The following is a 21,015-nucleotide window of genomic DNA, read 5'->3' as shown; positions in this document are numbered from 1 at the left end:
CTAATAAATGACAATGCCACTCCATTGACCATTTCCCTCCCACAAATTCCCAATCCAACTCTTTGACTATTACTCCTATCCAGACTAGCTACATAAAAAGCTTCTCAACAAACTAAAGCCATCATCACTTGCAGCTGACCTCCTACCCAATGGATTTCTCAAAATAGCAGCCATCTCCAAAGCTTACCTCATGTCAATACTAATAAACTGCTCCATCTCTGAACAATACAACCCCAGACTTTGGAAATTTTCATGCATTATTCCCTTAGACAAACGTGAAACTTCTAACCAATTATCTAACTATAGATAGACTCATCACTATACTCCCACCACTGGCAAAAATCCTCAAAAAATGCATACATATGTAACTACTGGCATACCTACTAAATAATAACCTTCTATCAAATACACGACATGGCCTTAGACCTAAACCGCTCTTATAAGCTTTACAGACACAGTCAATCAATTCAGAAATAAGGGACAAATTGTAGCATCCATCTTCCTTGACATGTCAAAAGCATTTGACACAGTCTCCCAACAAAAATTACTTAATATACTCGCCACCCACAACCTTTCCACAACAGCCATCTTATGGTTCCAAAGCTACTTGTCTGTCTGATAGACAACAAGCAGTTACCCCTTCTCCTAGTCTCATTGAGGATACCACAAGGCTCCATTCTTGGACCACTTTTGTCCACCATCTTTACCAATAACCTCAACAAAGCTATAAACTCAGTAACTACTATACAATATGCAGATGACTCAGTGCTAATCTGTACAGCCACTTCCTTCCCCAAGCTCCAACAAACTGCTCAAAAATCTCTCATGGATATAGAGCAGTACCTGTTAACCAATCAACTCATACTTAATCTCAACAAGACCAAATTAATGCTATTTACAAACCACAAAACAGTTCAACCCTCCACCCCATTCATTATCTACTCCCAAAACAACACCGAAATCAAACCAGTCAACCACACAAAACTACTAGGAATAACTATTGACAGAGCAGTCAAATTTGACACATATGTTGCCCAGACAATCAAAAAGGTACATATCAAACTGGGCTCACCCTACAGAGCCAACCCATACCTTACCCAAACCTTCAAGCATGCCATAGCCAGAACACATGTACTATCCACCCTGTTATACGCCTCCCCAATTCTTATAAACATAAGAAAAACCAATATGCACAAATTACAGTCCTGCTTCAATGAAATAGCCAAATTTGCTACAAACCACACAAACAGATCACACCATTGCATAGCTCCTCAGCAACTAAATTGGCTCAGACTCCCTAACCTGTTAACTTTTATCCAGCTTCCATCACACACACCATCATATACCAACCCGACAATTGCACCACCCTCAAAAACCTAGTATAACCCTATTTCAAAAACAGAGCCCTCTGATAATCAGATAAACATGTACTTGAGGTTACTAGAGCAAACAAAAGTTACGGAGATGCCCTGTTCTCCAAACAGATAGTTAAAACATGGAACTCTATACCCCAACATATACTTTATACAACTAAGCTTTCTAAATTCAAAATGCTGCTCAAAGATCACCTAACAAGCAGCTGTCTCTGCTACTGTACGAAACCAGGATAATAAAACGAAACACTCCCACAACCTTCTCCCACTTGCTAACACTCCACACTTGAAAAATTCTCATATCTGAACAATGTCTTCCTCTTCTTTTCTTTTTTCTTCCTATATTGTATTACAATAAATAATATCAAAAATTTTGTTTTTTTTCTTCTATTTCTAAATACATATGTACCTTAATAATTTATCTTACTTCAATAATTATGTGACTCATTGTATTGTATACCACCGATTTGTACTGTATATTTCACACTGCTATTGTACTCTATAACATACCTCTCAGCCTCTTAAAGCAAGAAATCTGGACAAAGCCATTAATAAAGTGGAACAAAGGCCCAAAAATTGAAACAATTTTTAAATATCACTCTAACAAACTTAAAAAGTTGATAGAATAACAGGTTTTGCATTGGCATGAATTTTCTGGAGGGTATGAAGTCTGAAACTCAAATGCCCGTCATTTTTTTCTAACTTCAGTCTTTAATTACTTGCCATTAATTTGCCAGAAAACCACAGTTTTATGAAAACCGGACCACATTTTTGAGGCAAAAATCTGGACATTCTGCAAAAATCTGTACAGTTGAAAGGTATACTTCATAATGATTTTTGTATCTGTGCTGTTCAGTCTATAAATGTAATGAAGAGCTTTTCACCCCAGGCCTCCACTGAAAATGGGCCTTTGGCCCATACATATACTCCCAGTAAAGAAATGTAAATACATAAATAATTAAATAAATTTAACCAGTATTTCAAATGCCCAAACTTTTTTTGACAATTTGAACACATGAATGCAAACCATATTATTAACTACTAGTGTTGATTTTCTCCCTGGGACTCTGCTGAAAAGGGTTTTTAATGTCTGAACGGGCTTTTCCAGTAAATAAAATTGCAAAGAAACTACTAAATAAATGCAGTAGCAGCACTTTACATGAAGCATGTTAGCAACTTCATATAGAACATATGTTGTGTGTGTATGTGTGCACGTGTGCACGTGTGTGTGTGTGTGTGTGTGTGTGTGTGTGTGTGTGTGTGTGTGTGTGTGTGTGTGTGTGTTCGTGTGTGCATGTGTGTACCTGTGTGTGCCTCCATTCACCCAGCCATACACAAATACATAACATAACACCTATGTATCTATATCTACAGCTATATCTATAGCTGTATCTATATCTAATCTATATCTATATCTATCTATATAAATAAATATATCTGTAATCTGATTAGTGCACTGAAACAAAGTCCCTCACAAATGTCATTTACATTTGTGTCCTAAATTCAAATTCACACAGCCTTAAATGAAAATAAAAATAATAATAAATAATAATTTGCTTTGTTGCAAAATAAATCACTTAACATTTCCATGACGCTGTGTGGTTTCAAATTATTACATAAAAGTGGGTTGGGACCCAGCGGACATACTGATATGTGCTTTTTAGTTAATAGTAAGACTGTGTGTGGGGGCTTACGTGTGTTCATGTGAATTTGTGTGTGTGTGTGTGTGTGTGTGTGTGTGTGTGTGTGTGTGTGTGTGTGTGTGTGTGTGTGTGTGTGTGTGTGTGTGTGTGTGTGTCTATGTGTGTGTGCAGATGTATGTTTTGGCAATGAACAACACTTCAAAACTGCATTCTTAGAATGCATTGCATACCGTGCTGTGCATTATATGTTCATCTGAGTGATGTCCTCTTTGAATAAAATATTTTTTGTATGCTTTTACAAGGCTGATTCTCTTTACTTCTTATGCCATACTGCCATCTTGTGATAATACGCACTCATTTGGGTTTTCTAGGAGGTTAAGTGCACGCAATAATAATTTTAAAGGATAGTATATTGTGTTGTTAACTGTAAAGTGTGACATTTGCAAAAACGTATCACTCATACCAGAGTATAAAAGTACATAGTAATAGTTCAGCATTCTTTTTGTCTAATGTAATTGTTTTGTTAGGCTAGTTATTAATAAACCAGGAAAGTAAACAGTGCCAGACAGGGACGGCTTATTGACGTTCAGTTCAATTAACACCACTTAGTCATTATAGCTAGTGCAGCAAGGGGTGAAATTATTGTTTTTCTGAGAAATGACCCTTCCTGTCCAAGATCATGGCAGCATACTTCTCAAATGTACCTCATTTTGAGTCTTAAAAGATCCATTTTCCTCCGATTTTCACATTGAACCAGTCTGTCACACATTCAATATTAATAATTATTTTAAGTGACAGCCATGGTTAATAATACTGAATCATGTTAATTTGTCAAAATAACTTTAATAAATATAAAAGAACATGTTCTAACCATATGAGATTTCTAGATGAAGTTGTTAGTAAGCTGTTAGTAAGTGTTCCACATTATGCCGTTTGTTCCATATTACGATAGGCAGTGTTCCAAATTTAGGATATGGAAGGTTCAGAGCTATGCATGGCAGAAAGAATGTATTTTCATCATTCCAAAGTTCAGCAGTCTTGGGACTGACTGTAAAAATGCATGAACCACCACGGATGGTTGCCTCTGTGATAATTCCTGCCAGTCTATCATCACTGTGGTGATGCGGAATGAAAGGCCTGACAGTCTGGGAGGGGCTAAAGAGTGAAAAAAATAATTTCTATGGAGTTGGACAATAAGTGCAGGTGTGCTGGTGGGTGGGAACAACATATTTTACATAAAACTGAAGCTCTGGTGATACATGTTCTCTTACCAGCAATCTTAATAATCACATCTGATGACCTTTCCTACATGCAATAATGTTTTAAACGTTTGTAATGTTCAATGGAAATTATCCAGAGTAGACTGCTAATAAGTTCAGGTCAGTGAACCTAACAAAGTTATTAAGGCATCAATTTAAGTATTTAGCAGAAATTATTTTTACTGTAAGACATTTAATTAGTTATTAGATTGCTGAGAACCTAAAAAAAAACATTTCTAATTAATGTTTATGAGGCTAGTTATTTTTTTTCAGACACAAGGACAGATGGTTGCTTCTGAATTTTTCATAATGAATTACCTAGTGCTCAACATATTTCATTGCCCATTCACATTCATGCTAAATAATAGGAATGTTACTTCATGTTCTTGTTTTAGTCTATAGCAACCCCTGGTGATCAGAATGGAATGCTATAAAAATGTTTACCCCATCTTATCCCACTGCAGATTTTTGGAAGTGAATCAGTTAACTTTAAATCATCCTCCCTATCAGTATTTCATGCTGGATTTATGTACTTTACAATCAGCTTGTGTCTTGCATGATCTGCTAGTTGTTACCTTAAATTTATTCGCAAAATGACAAATAGCTGAACTATTGTATTTTATTAAACTTTAGTAAAATTTAGGCATGTCGTACCACATAAGTTGATAATATTAAATTGTATTAATACTTCCTCACTCTTCTCTACTTCCTGTTGTTTGTGTTTGCAGACTCCAACCTCAGTATGTAGTCCTGAATGTATTACTGGACACAGAAAGGTAACAATCCGGGGTCAGCCTGTGTGCTGTTTTGACTGTGTAGCTTGTTCCATTGGGGAGATTGCTAATGAGTCAGGTAAGTTATACATGACTGTACATTAAACTGTAGTATATTAAATAACTAAAGATGACAAAAAATAATTATCCTCTGTAGATGTACCTGCATGTGGTTTGCAAAGAACTGCAAAAAAAAAAAAAAAACTCAAGTCAAATTCTTGCAAATAAGCAAGAGTTGCTAACATAAATTCCTAGTTCCTAAACATGTCTTATGATAAGCAAACACAATAAGAGGAACACGCCAAGGGAAAAAATATTAAACTAAACTTGACAATGGGCAAGTTAGAATTAAACTATCAAGTAGTACAAATTGACAAAGATAAATAGCGGCACATTGTCTTTAATAATATAGTGTAGAGAATGACAGTATTGCTTACAAACTATTTTAGTTCATGACATTCGATAACCTGAATTAAAGCGCAAAGAGTGACAGTTTCTGTAACGGATACATTATATGATGTTAACTATAGCCCTGAGGGACATACCATGATGTCCACTGTGGCCCTGAGGGACATATCATGATGTCCACTGTGGCTCAGAGGGACATACCATGATGGCCACTGTGGCCCTGAGGGACATACTGGGTCTATATCACCATATCGAATGGTGAAAATACCGAACGGTGAAAATATCGAATGTTCACGAGAACAAACAACTCCAAGGTCGCACTACAGTGAGGAAAGGGCAAATATACCAATCATTATTGTACTGTGACCCCAAAAACACAAGTTCGTTCTTGTGAACTTTCGATATTTTCACTATTCGGCATTATCACCATTCAATATGGTGATATAGACCTGACATACCATGATGTCCACTGTGGTCCTGAGGGACATACCATGATGTCCACTGTGGCTCTGAGGGACATACCATGATGTCCACTGTGGCTCTGAGGGAAGGCCTCACTACTTAAATATTAACATCTGGTGAGCCTTCGTGGGCAGTAACAATCACTGGAATGGATTGACATCCCGGCATGACAGTTACTGGGTGATTGTTTATGCTAGATGTTTTTATATAAAGAACTGAGGCTAGGCTAAGGTTATTTAGGCTGACTGTGAACTATGTTTCAGTGTTGGTGGTCCTCTTGTATATCTGCAGTGTGAATGCAGAATCAGGTATATTTATGTTCATGTCAGGTATATATGTCAATGGCAGGTGTATGTATCCCATGCATGTGATGGGAATACTGTCGTGAAGGCTCAAGACCAGCATGTGCCATGCAAGTTGCCTGAGCACTGGCCACTCAACTCTGAAGTTTTCAAAAGTATTCACTTAATATACATGTCTTACAACACCATGCAATTCTGGGGATCAAAGAAATACAAAATACTGTACAAAACAGTCATCGTACTACCCGTCTAATGTAATAGTCACCATCATTAACAGGGCATTTAAGTAAATCTTAGCAGCATCTCTTCACTAACAGCTCATCTTTCCAGCATAACACAGTGTGCACCTCAAGTAGTAAACAGCCAGCACAACATAGCATGCACCCAAAGTAGTAAACAGCCAACATAACACAGTGTGCACCTCAAGTAGTAAACCGCCAGCATAACATAGCATGCACCCAAAGTAGTAAACAGCCAACATAACACAGTGTGCACCTCAAGTAGTAAACTGCCAGCATAACACAGCTGAGTTGGTACCTCAAGTAATAAACAGCCTCTGGGGAACCAAGTCATCAGTAAACTAAAGGTAAACACAAGTAATCGTTAGCAATATAAAAAATTAGTAGAACAGTCAAAACATTAACTTCCCTTCTGCTATATCTGCTCACATGATCAGTGAACATGGAAATGTTAGGAAGGAGGGTGGTGTCACAGAAATAAGGGATAAGGATACAGGAAAACTGAGGGTATAGATGCCAGCTTCACATAGTATGATTTAGGGCCAGAATCTGAAATTATTATTTTACAGAAAGTGTGTCGATGTTATGTAATCCATTGCTTTAGAGGGTGGCCTACTGGGGATCGACAGATGGGTAATAGAGATAGAAACTGTGGAAAAGGGAAGGGCCAACTACACAAGGTGAGCAACAGCATTCATTCACACTTAATAGACCAAAGCTAGGATTCATAGGTGTGTACTAGACCAGCGTTCCTGGAGCCTTTACAAACCTAGCCCATAGAAGTGCCCTGGCATCATGCTGCCATTAGTTTCCGGTGCCTCTATCAAGTAGAGCCACTGGACTGATCCCTGGGGTGAACTTTCTATTTCCCATCCACTCATCAAGATTTCCCTTGAAGAGGGCCAGTGAGGTGCTCTGCTTGACATGTATGGGAAGTCTATTCCAGAGCATGGGCAGTGTCTGGGTTATGAACCTGTCCCTCCAGCATGTTCTGTTGACTGTGGTTATGAGGTTGAGGTCCCTAGAGCGTGTAGTGTGGAGGGATTAGGATTTCTTTAGTTGCAACATTTCTAACAGGCTGGGTCAGACATGGCTTTGTAAGTCAAGTACAGATCGCCTCTTAATAGACGATATGAGACAGAGAAACATATTCAGAAACAGGCCCACCTGCAAACAGTAAAGCTGCATCAAAAAAGGGTCTTTTACTATGATAGCAGAAACCACTGACTCAGAGACACATGAGCCACAATAAGGAAAGACCTCATTATCTGTTAATTTGCATGTCATTGAATTACTCTGTGAACTTCACAAATGCTAAGAAGCAATTTTCTGCAGTAATCACTTCCACCAGTCAAAGCTCTCACCTCCTAGAGCAAGAAATCTGGACAAAGCCATTAATAATGGGGGGACAAAGGCCCAGAAATAGGGACAATTTTTAAACATTGCTCTTACAAACATAGAAAGTTGATAGAATAAAGGGTTTTGCTTAGCATGAATTTTCTGAAGGGTAGGAAGTCTGAATCTCAAATGTCTGTCATTATTTTCAGACTTCAGTATTCAAAGATTTGGCAATGTTTTGCCAGAAACCACAATTTTATAACAGGCCAAAATGGGTTCAGGCGCCTAGGCAGCGAGACATTTCCCTGTGGTACATTTTGGCTGGGGACACATGGCTGAAGTGACATTCAGCTGCAGAGAAATATGGCTGTTTGTAAATTCCCTGTGGGCAAAGAGAAGCACATACTGCCATGCCCACAGCTTTAATAACCAAATGCATGGAGGCAGAAGAAGTAATGATTGTTGTGCTTAGTGTACAGTACATACTTGTGTGACTAAGTCATGTAGAAGTGTGCTACAGCATGCAGAAAATCCTGCCTGGTTCTGTAGTCACATTTATGCTCCAGTATGCATTTTAGGTAATGTTCCCTAGACACTGTGAAGAGGGTAGTGGTCCACATACACTGATTATAAAGGCACTGCCCATTGTGCACTGCATTTTTACTGCCACTGACATGCCCTCTGGCCAGCCTGATGCTTATGCCTGCCATATTCCCTGCTGTCTCATGTTCCCTTGGGGACTATGGACATGGTTTTCCCCCTGTGCATTTGGTTATTGAAGTTGTAGGTATGGCAACACATTCTTCTCTTTGCCCACAGGGAATTTGCAAACAGCCATATTTCTCTGCAGCTGAATGTCATTTCAGCCATTTGTCCCCAGTCAAATGTACCACAGGGAAATGTCTCACCGCCTAGGTGCCTGAACCCGGCCAAAATATGATGCAAAAATCTGAACATTCTGCAAAAATCTGTACAGTTGAGAAGTATGCCAGCAATCCATTCCCTGGGTTTACACAGGAATTCCCATCATTCTCCCTCACTACTTACACACACACACACACACACACACACACACACACACACACACACACACACCTGAGACCACTCATACCGCTGCATACATACACTCACACATGCAGCCCCAGCCACATACACATATACACACAACCTTCACCACTACCTAAACGCTAAACTCCCTGGCACTTTCACTCATGTCATATGCAGTCTCATACACTGAGAGTAATGAGTGATTGTGAATTTATTTTTTTTCAAAACTGAAATTTTATTAATGCGTATATAAGATATAAAACCCACCATATATGTTGAACCAAATATAATAGACTTCATTAATGATCATATTGACAACAAACCAGAATAAAAAAGAAAAAAAACAAAAAGTGAAAGTTACATGCATAAGTTGCACCATACATATAAAGCAGACCTATGCACCAGTTTGCATGTTTCCACTAAAAGATATCATTACCATCTCATCTAAAACAATAGCTAACAAAATGCATAAAATAAGATACCTACAAAGAAAATGTTACAGTGCATTAATACAAAGGTATAAAGATAACAAATAAACTTCAGTCTTTTTCTTTCCAGTCTTATCCATATTACAATCACCCCCCCCCCACCCGCAGGATATGAAATAGCTGAAGAAAGTTTTGCCAATCATCAGTAATCATTTTCCAATATCTAAAAATGGTAGCCAGCAAGATAGTCTTAGTTTTGTGAATCCAATCCAAGGTATCTGGGTCCATTTCCTTTTGTCCTAGTGGTAGAAAGCCTAATAGCCAGAAATTTTCATCTCCATTGGGAGAGAATAAAATTCTCATATCCCATCTAACTTTTTCAATGGCCCTGTGCCATAACTTTTGTACCAACCTACATTCCCTCACCATATGTATGTATGGTGCTGGGCTGACCCCGCACCACCAGCATTCACTAGACACCCCCTTCCAAGGACAGGTCATTGGAATTTGCCAGGTTTTCTATGCCATGTATGAAGTAGTTTGATATATAAAAATTTGCACTTAGTATGCAGTGGATTTATCTGTGCACCAGTTAGGCATGCTTCTCCAGTCCTCATCTGTGAGTGCACAATGCAACATATCTCCTTACTTATCCTTTACTCAACCAATAAGATTCAGTTTAATATCACATATAATATCATACGAATGATTAAGATTAGAAAAACCTGTGATGTTCACTTGTACAACAGTGACACACTTACCCAGGAGGAGATCAACCCAACTATTATTCACCACCTGTAGCTTACTTCTCACCAAAGAAATGAGGTAAAGATATTGCCACCAGGGAATAATGTATAAGGATTGCTTCTTATTTTGCAGTATCTGTAAGGGGTGAATAACAGATACAGGACTATCCCAGATATCATTCACATAATGTATACCTTTGTTAGTCCAATTGTTCCAATGCAACATCATATGATTGATTCTAAGTTTCTTATTAGCCTATATTCTTGACTCCAACCATATGTTATCATTCTTATTGCCTCTCTTGCCAGCCTCTAAACAGCGGAACTTCTTGAATCAGTCCTTTAACCCCCTGGGGTACCAACTTGTATTTTCAGATGAAAGGAGATGGTAATCCACTGTGATTTATATAATAAGATTGAATTCACCATCAAACCACAATGGATTAGATTTACTCCTGGTGTGCACATATTGTCTATCAATAAACACAACTCCATATTCCCATAAACTTGGGAAACCCATCCCTCCTTCCGTGAATGCTCTGTGCATTTTCATCACTGAAATTCTCAGTTTTATACTCTGCAACACATAATCAAACAATGTTGTTTGTAATTTAGGGATTATCTCTGGGAGGTGTTGCATAATAAACAATATTTTGGGAAGAAGAAGAAATTTTATAACCTGAATTCTAGATAGAAAGGATAAAAATTGATGTGTCCATCCTGAATTCATATTTTTCACCCACCTGTTTATCCAGCTATTGAACATTCATAGCAAGTGTTTCATTCATAAATCTAGAGAAATGGATAACCATATAAGCACACCCATCCACTACTCAACATGGAAATTGACCTCACTGCTCCAAATCTTGCTTTGCTCTATAAATAAGTAGGTAAAGCACTAGTTTGACTTTATTAAGATGTTGCCTAGACCATTTAGAAAATTCATGTATTCTCAGCAAAATATTATCCAAATGCTGAAATGAATCAACAACCCAAATGACACAATTGTCAGCAAACCATGATGTAAGATAACACACCTCATTCATAACATGAATGCCTGGATTCACACAATTTAGATGCAAACCCATACCAAGGGCATATATCATAGACTAAAAAGATAAGGGGATGGGGTCAACCTTGTGTGGTGCCCCTCCATAACTGTATAGATCTAGACAGGAGCCCATTAGTATCTGCTCTGGCTGAGGGATTTGTCTATAACAATTGATATTTCTCATAAACACCACAGGAAACCAAACTCTATGTCCCACATGAATCCCCAGGCTATGAAGTCAAATGCACCATTAAACTCCACTCATATAGCTGAGGCCCTAGACTCCAGTCTCTAAGCTCTAATATGAGCATTTAGCCACAGCCAGACAAGGTTTGGTCCACCATTCCAAGATTTAATACACTTGTGCTGAATCAAGGGAATCAAGTCCATCATCAGTGCCTTAGGGTCCGAATGGAGAGATGATAAATGGGGTCCAAAAGGAAAGATGATAAATGGGGTCCAAATGGAGAGATGATAAATGGGGTCTGAATGGAGAGATAATAAATTGGGTCCAAATGGAGAGGTGATCAATGGGGTCTGAATGGAGAGATAATAAATCAGCAAGTAAAGGAAAGCAGGATTGATAGAATTAATTGAATTCATCCTTAATTCTTGGTGAGTACCTTCATGGGGTGGACCCTTTTTTTTCACAAAATCTCACAAAGATGACACTGATATAGAGACTGTATTTGATATAGCATATATCATGGACAAAAGTAGGTTAAAAAATAAAAAAAATAGCTGGGCGCACAAGACCAGACCTAGGATAAAAAAAGTGCACAATCCTTGTTGGCGAACTGCTGCCAGGACTGGAAATAATGACAGTGTAGAATGCTCAAGACATGGGAGCATTCCTACAATGGGGCTAGGCCAGGCTCTGGGAGGATGGTCTCCTGTTGTAGAAGGAAGAAGCAGTCCACAAAAATCACAAAAACTGATAGGCCAAAAAAGAACAATAAAGATGACAGAGTGTACTAGTGGGGATAAGAAAGAAACTATGTATTGTTACAATTATGCAAGAAGCCCAGAATTTCCTGAACGAAGATGTACAAAAATATTAAGAGAGAAATTAGAGAAAAGAAAAATACTTGCAAAAGAAAAACTGTCAGAAGTTTTGAATAAAAAATTGTGTTCATTAATGCAAAAAAATTAGGAAAAACATTATATAGACCAAAAAACCTTGGGCCATTTGGAAATAGAAACAGCTGATGAAGTACAAAATATATACATTTTTGAAAGGTATAAAAAAGAAATATGGACGTGGGCAGTGGCAGCTGGCGACTTCAAATCAAAAGGGAGGTCAACTGAAAGGGGTGTGGCCACCTAGAAAGGGGCAGAGCTATGCTCAAAAACTCAAAAACTGGGACTTTAATTAAATATGCTGCCCTGGGTGCCAAACTGTCATTGTGAGACTCCAATCAAGACAAAATGAAGTGGAGAAGAAAAAAAATATCTCGGTGCATTGGCTACATGACAGCTTACTTAATATCTAGATGTAAACAAAAAGGTTGTGAGGCATGAAAAGATAAATTACTTTTTAAATACATTATTGGAATTCCAGTCAAAATCAAGAATAAAAAAACAAGCGGCACTCAACTCAAACCACTACTTCTTGCACTGCAGTTCTAATTATAATTTATATTCAGCTTTATAAAAGTACCAAGTAACATGCTCTATTTAGCAATCTCTGTGACACCCCCACTTGTAAAATTGTTTCTTATCCAAAAAAGACCTGCTGCCTGACAACAACTATCTACTTGTTTCATGGGGAAAACATGATCAAAGTAAAAAATGAACAACAAACAAAAACAAGCTCAAGATAAATTGTTTAAAGGATTACTGCACAGGTTATGAACCACACATGATAGATTTGCATTCTGTTTAGTTTACAGATAAAGCCTACAAAGATGACTGCAAGTCTTCAAGAAATGTAATGAGTTTCTGAAAATACTGTAATCCTGTCCTTTATTACAAATACTGTCATATGCATTTAGATACCTAAGGCTTATACGTTATCTAGTTATGTAAATATTCTCTGCATGACAACAAAGAAAAAGGCTTTTGGTGTTGATAATTCTTTGACAGTATGCTTATTAAAGCTTACTTGCATCTTACAATCTCAGACAAGCTTACCTGATGGTCATTAAAGCATTGCTACTTAAACACAGAGCAACAGGCACTGCAACAACATGCATTTTCAGAAGAAATAAGAAGCATAACTCAACAGTATAAAAATATGACAGAAATCCAGAACATTCTGCAAAATCAAGGACTGATGAAAAGCCACTGTAGTACTTGTGTCTACCTTGGAGGGGGAGATACTCTGCACACTTACACTGCATAACTGCTCATTGTCTTGTTTGGATACATCCAGAGTCACTACATGGGGGAGTGGGGTACAACTAGTATGTCACAATTTAAAATGTCTCCAGCTGACGGTGATGGCCCTGATACATTTGCCATAACTCTCAACCTCAGAGCAAGAAATCTGGAAAAAGCCATAAACAGAAGTGGGACAAAGGCCCCAAAATAAGGATAATTGTTAAATATTGCTCTTATAAACTTAGGAAGATAATAGAATAGTAGGTCTTGCATTCATATACATTTTCTGAAGGGCATGAAATCTGAAACTTAAATGTCTGTCATTATTTTCTAACTTCAATCTTTAATGATTTGCCACTCATTTGCCAGAAAACCACAATTTTATGAGAAATGGACCAAAAATGTGATGCAAAAATATAAAATAGCCACACAATAACATGTCAAAGAAGGGCCACTTTTTAAATATTAATACAGTTACGTTGAGCAGCTGACAAAATAAGAGACTCTACATGTATTTTTGAAATAAAAGTAATCTGTAACTCTGATCATTACAATTATTTATTAATTGTAAACCTTCCATGTTTCTTCCAAAATTGCCATTTTTGTGGAGGGATTATTAGGGGAAGAGCGAAATTAGGGATGGTTGAGAGGTATGGATATACCTAATTCTATAAAGAGATTTATTTGCACGTACCCTCAACCTCTTAATGCAGGAAATGTGGACAAGGCCAAATATATTGGTGGTACAAACAAACATTACTAAAAATTGCTCTTGTGTAACTTAGTTGATAGAATAACAGGTATTGCTTTAGCATGCATTCTTCTTAAGGGTATGAAGTCTGAAACTCAATGTATGTCATTATTTAGTGACTTCATTCCTAAATGATTTGCCAGAAAACCACGCATTTTAGGAGGAACAAACCAAAAATAAGAAAAAAAATCTATTCATTCAGTGAAAATCTGGACAGTTGAGAGGTATAGTTCAGCCAGGAGAATTGTGCGGTAGAAATCCTACATGATGGACTTAGCTCCCTAGGTGTGGACAATAAGTACCCCTACAAAAAAAACAAAAAAAAAATGAAGATCTAAGAGAAGTGATTGCTTCAGTCTGGCTTCATCACTTTCAGTAGCATTCAGACTCAGTGAAAATATTCAGTAACAAAAAAAGTATGTGCTTGTAGACAGTTAATTTAACTAGTTCCTAATCAGACACATCCAACCAAGAACTAGGAGGGGGGCGTACCTGAGTTGATCAGATAATCAGCAAACACCTTCCTGATTGTATTAAATTATATTCCTTGCATAACACAGTACATTTATTAGAGGGCATTTTAAATTTATTGTTTTGAACATTTTCCAGTAAACAATGAAACAAAATGCATGCACCAATAATGACAAAAGTTCCCAATTCTGAACATTTCCATCATAAAAGTCTACTCAAACTTTTACAATCCACCAGTATCAGTAAATATGCACAATCTATGCAGAAGTAAAAGTCATCTAAATAATTCCACATTAAAGAGATCTGTAACTAATGAAGAGGTTGCTGCTACAAATAAAGGTTGCTGGATATGACTAATTCTATAAAGCGATTTATTTGCACGCACCTCTCAACCTCTTAATGCAGGTTGTTTCATTTACAAATAAAGTGCCTGTTGCCCTTGAGGAATAAATTGCCTATGTTACACTAAAAAATGATAAGCTAGTAATATTGCAATAGGGAATGGATGGCAAACTGATAACAGATTCATAGTTACTTGGTATCTCCGCCAAAGAGGACATTCTCAGGACTTCAGCATCCACCCCCTTTAATACAGTATCAGCAATGCATCTACATATTGTGGGAGTAGAACCCACAGCCTTCTGCATCAAAAGCAAGTATTCAACATGTTATGCTATTAACAACGCAAACAGACTCAGCATAAGCAGCACTAGACTTCTCTTCCTCTAAAGCTCTCATATCCTTGTAAAATCCACTCAACACCCGACTGTATCTCTCAACTTTTCAGCACAAGAAATCTGGAAAAAGCCAAAATTTATTGGGAGGGATCAAAAGCCCAAAACACAGGGACACATTTTAAACATTGCTTGTATAATCTTTGAAAGTTGCTAGAATAAAATGTGTTACCACTATGCATTTCACTGCCAAGTCTTGAAGCCAGCTACAGTCAGAGCAACATACCACTATGCCAAAGCAACTGTTTTTTGAAAGACAGGAAGAATGAAACTTAAATGGCTATAATTTGTGAATTCTGTTCTCACCATAGCTCTCAACCTCTTAGCACAAAACACCTGGACAAAGCCAATTTAGTTCACACCATAGCTCTCAACCTCTTAGTACAAAAAACCTGGACAAAGCCCATAACGGGGCAATACAGCCCCCAAAATAGGGACAACTTTCAAATATTGATCTTATAAACCTAGAACATTGCTAGAAGAAAAAGTTTTGTGTTGCCATGTATTTTCTGAAGAATATGAAGTCTGAAATTCAAATGCCTATCATTATTTAGTGAATTCAATCCTTCACTGATTACAAAAATCCAGAAAACCACAGATTTTATGAGGAATAAAACAAAAATATGAGGCAAAAATCTGGACAGTGTTCACAAGTGGTGGTGGGTAGGGAATTCAGGCTCTTGCTACCTGGGGCATTTCACACACACACACACACACACACACACACACACACACACACACACACACACACACACACACACACACACCTTCAATGAAATACAAATTTCCCTACCTCTATAATTCCTTGCAGCAGCCTCATTCCTGGAGACAAACCTTCCCTTGTAAAAAAATAGAAATTCCCTTCCCTTGCAGCCAGAGCCAGTCAGTAGCTATCCATGTATGTGACTGCAGACATTGTAGTCCAATCCCCTTCCAGTCTACATGGTTACAAACCGCATAGACTTCTGGGCCTCAGTGTACAGATGCCTCCTCTTTAGAATTCGGACTGGTTAAACAGCAGTCTGGATTTACAGAAACCCGGAACTTACCAAGCACGTATGTGCAATTTGTTCTGGGACTCACAAGCTAATTATTTTATTTTTAAAAGTTCTTTTTTCAGTTTTACAGCTGGGGGGCTGCAGTCCTGCAGTCTGATAGCATGAGCTGCCTCTGGACATGGGAAAGAAAGCAAGATCTGTTATGGTGAAATAGTTATGCAAATGAGAAAGCCAAATGAATCAATACAAAATAATCAGCCCCAAAGATATTCAAAGAGAAATATAGACAAAGGCATTAGATATGGAAAATTTCTCAATATAACAAAATAAGATCACAAAGATGGAATATAGAACAGAAGATTAGTACAGTAGAAGTTAAAAATAGAAACTGAAGTTATGGAATACCTGTGAAATGAAGGATTTTGTGTAGAAAGTCTAACAGGTTATATCACAGCATGATGGAATGAGTCTCCCTAAAAGGAGAAATAGGATGAGCAGGAGACATTTGAAGACAGAACATGGACATGGGAAAGAAAAAGAGATTTAATATGGGACAATATTTATACAAAGGAGAAAGCAAAACTAATTAATACAAAAAGAGCAGCACCAAAGATATTTGAAGAGAAATACAGGCAAAGGCATCCAGATATGGAAAATGCTGCAATACAAAAAATAAGAAAACAAAGCGGAAAAGCAGAAAAGAGGATTAGTAATGGAGAAGTTAAACAGAAACTGAGATTATGGATTGCCTGCAGAATGAAGGCTTTAGAGGAGAAAATCTAACTCTGATAACACCACACAAGGACAGAGTAATGGATCCCCAAATTAAGGAGAAACTAGTGGAGCAGGAAACATCTGATCAGTTGCCATATGAAAATACTTTAGAGCCTTCCATAGGAAACCAGTACAAAAGTTCAGTTGGAGTTTCTCAGCAAGGGAAGAAACAGGAAACTGTGGTAACTCTGATGTAATCAATGTTGTGGACTGATAGGCCAGTGAGTTCCCATGTGAAAGAGCAACAGATGACACAGGATGAAACTGAAGAGAATGTGGCACAGAAAGATGTTCTGTAATGTTCTGTAGAATGCCCACAGGAAATGGTGAACAAAGAATGTGCCCTCAGTTTAGAAGAAAATGATCTAAGAGAAGAGCTGCTTGATTTAATAGACATGGACAGACATATTAAGATCAATGAAAGAAATGGACTCCAAAAAGTCAATAAAACCCAAAAAGTTACAAGTTTGATAAAACAAATGAACACAGTAATTAGGACTGTTCATAGAGATTAATGCAATATAGCAGAAGTAAACAGGATATATTACTGTGCAGCTAAATTAATAACAGATAAAGTCTTTCCACAAAAACACAGGGCAGTAAGTGAAAGGAAGGGGAGAAATCAAATGCCATCATGAAAGTATCAATAGAGAAAACTATAAAGCAATTAAGACAAGAAGTGTCACTGTTAGAAGAGTATATAAGAGGAAACAGATCAACAAAAATACACAGAAAGACATGATAAACACAATGCACAGTATCAGAACAGATCAAGCTCTATCATGCACTATCACAAATAATAAATTAAAAATATCAGCACAGGCAGAAAAACTTAGGAGATATGCAGATAAATATGAAAGAAAACATACAAAAAGCAATTTATTGATGACCCCAAAAAGTTTTACAGAGAATTGGGAAATAAGGCAAAGGAATTGAAAAACTCCAAAAAAGAAGAAATAGAAATGTTTTGGAGAAATATCTACAAAGATCCTGTGGAACATAACAAAGATGCTGAATGAACAGAAGAAGTAAAATTAAGAATAAGTTCAAATGTACAGGATATAAAATGGGATGAAGTAATGGTCAGAGAGACTGAAACAAAGTTAAGAAAATCTCCTAATTGGAAAACCCCAGTCAGAGATATAGTACCTAACTTCTGGCTAAAAGTATTAACATCTTTACATGAAGATTGAGCCATAAGTAAGAATTATGTATATATACACCCCGAACAGACACCGACCTTGTTAATAACAGGAAAAACAATACTCCTACTTAAGAGCGAAACTATAAGCTATCGTAACTATAACTATAGACAAATAATTTGCCTTCCAATGATGTATAAACTATACACTAGAAATGAAGCCAACAGAGTTTATAGTCATTTAGTAGAAAACTCAATCATGGCAATAGAACATAAAAGTAACAAAAGAAAGTCATATGGAACAAAGCATCATTTATTGTTAAATAAATTCTTAATGAAGAACTGTAAAAAGGGGAAGACTCTAAGTATGTCAAGGATAGACTACAAAAAAGCATTTGACAGTATTTCATATTCATGGATAAAAGAGTGCTTAAAAATGTATGAGATACACGCTACACTGACTGATTACATTACAGCAACCATGAAACAGTGGCAAACCACTTTGCAGTTAAGCCATGATAAAGGACAAATTATTATTTCAGGGATAAAAATTCAAAGGGGGATATTCCAGGGTGGCTCTTTGCCACCACTGCTCTTTTGTCTTGCCCTTAACCCACTAACTGTCTACTTAACTGATTAGATCATAGCAATAATTTGGCTCCCAGAAAACAAACAAAGTGTAAAGATTTTTCATCTTCTTCATAGTTCATCAGATAAGGAACTGAGATCCCAACTGCAAGTGGTCAAAACTTTATGAGATGATATAAGAATGTCATTTGGTCTTGATAAATATGCAAAAGCAACCTTTAAAGCAGGAAAGCTGCACCACCAAGAAAACATCAGCCTGGGACAGGAATATGATATAAAAGAACTTGAGCAAGAGGGAGTATATAAATATTTGGGAATTGATGAAGGGTCAGCAATAACACATCAACAAATGTGAATAAAACTTAGTAAGGAATATTTTAGAAGACTAAAATTAATACTGCAAACAGCATTGACATCTAGGAACAAAGCCCAAGCTATAAATCAATTTGCTCTTCCTATCCTAACTTACAGTTTTGGAGTGACTGACTGGCCCCAGAAGATGTTAGATCAGTTGGACAGGAAAACAAGAAGGATGCTTCATGTTTATTAAATTATTTATAAAAATCAGTGCATCCCAGCAACATATATTCCCTGTTCTGAAGGAGGTAAGGGCCTCCTCAAAATTGATTACATGTATAGATCTGCAATCAAAGGACTGCACACATATCTGCTGACCTCACAAGACACAAACGTAGTGAAAGTTTTAAAACAGAAAGAGGATAACTCTAAAATAACTTCCCTGCTTACTTTAGCAGAATCATATCAGTGTCAAGTGGGAATAGAAATCAAACCAAAAGTAGATAAAAATCAGGCAGCAACTGAATGTGCCAAAAAACAAAAGAAAGAATATAAGGTGAAGGATTAGATGAGAATGCAAAAAAAATGTGGAAAATGCATAAATATATTTGCAAGTACAGAAAACTCTTGGAACAACCTCATGTTGATCAGGATCGAATGTTAGAATGGTGAATGGTTAATACTGGTGGGCCAAGATAGTGAACTATCAACACACTGGTTTACAAAGTCCGTTGATCTTATGGGAGAAACAGATAAATGCAGGTTTTGTAAAACAGAATTGAAAACAGTTGCACATCATGTTGCTGGTAGTGATATACTAATGGCAGAAGGATTGTATACTGAAAGTCATAATAATGTGTTGACTGTTTCATTGGGGATTGAAAAAAACATTATAATACTGAAGTAGCTGAAAAACATTGGAAATGTGAGGCACAAAGCATAATAGAAAATGATGAAGTTTATATCACATGGGATCACCCATTACCAACAGTTCAAAACATAGATGCTAGAAAAACAGTTATAGTAGTCCATGAGAAGAAGACAAAAGTAGCATTGGTCATTGAAATTGCTACACCCATTGACTACAGTGTCTTACATACAGAGAGACATAAAGTCATAAAGTACAAGGATTTATAGGCAGAAACTAGAGCAATGTGAAAGAAGGATACCCAGACAGTTCCATTAGTAGTAGGAGCTATGTATCTGATAAAAAAGAATTTACAATCATACTTAAATATGTTACCAATACTCCATATGAATTGCAAAAGGAGTCATTACTGGGCACACTGCAGGTGCTGTGAAGAGCACATCTGGCTAACATCTAAGTCTGAAACAAGACTGAAACAATACTAATTTCATAAACTTTAATCATACTTTGACTTAAGAATGGGGTCCATTCCTGTCATGGTATTTGAAACCAAAAAGACTTGCTGAAAGTAAAAAAGAGATTAGCCAAAGCTTTGGTATAATCTGTAACATCAACGTTTAACAATGACATAGATCTGTAACTACTCATGCATAATTTATCTTTATAGGGTTTAAGGAGCAATAAAACCCTGGCTTATAAGGCCTGTCATGGAAATTCCAACTCATTCTCAATCACTGTATAAAACTAGCTTGGGGGGATGCTAGTACATTTGTAACTTTTTCATGCCATTCTGAAGTTGATGTGTCCAGGCCTGATGTTTCACCTCAGGTAAGCATCTTTATTATCACTCTACCTATCTCTATCACATTTACCTGTTTCCTCCTCAATAATTAGGGTAGCTAATTTATGTGCATCATGTTCTGATATCCTCTTAAGCTGTAGTGACCTATGATATTTACATTTATATTCCTCATCACATACCAGTAATACTTCAGATGCTGA

At 37.0% G+C, this 21,015-nt stretch overlaps 1 protein-coding gene across 1 annotated transcript in view; it reads left to right on the top strand.

The window, feature by feature from the left end:
- Positions 1–21,015, top strand: part of LOC122790558 (extracellular calcium-sensing receptor-like) — a 169,033-nt gene that overhangs the window by 129,551 nt on the left and 18,467 nt on the right. Inside the window, exon 5 of the mRNA XM_044058102.1 lies at positions 5,004–5,127. Coding sequence (XP_043914037.1) covers positions 5,004–5,127 — 124 coding nt within the window. The remainder of the gene's footprint in view (positions 1–5,003; positions 5,128–21,015) is intronic.

Source organism: Protopterus annectens, chromosome 16.part0 (assembly GCF_019279795.1).
Source record: "Protopterus annectens isolate FY-2018-M chromosome 16.part0, PAN1.0, whole genome shotgun sequence".
NCBI classification, from domain to species: Eukaryota; Metazoa; Chordata; order Ceratodontiformes; family Protopteridae; genus Protopterus; species Protopterus annectens.
The sequence above is the reverse complement of the archived record's forward strand: the minus strand, read 5'-3'. Positions and strand labels throughout refer to the sequence as shown.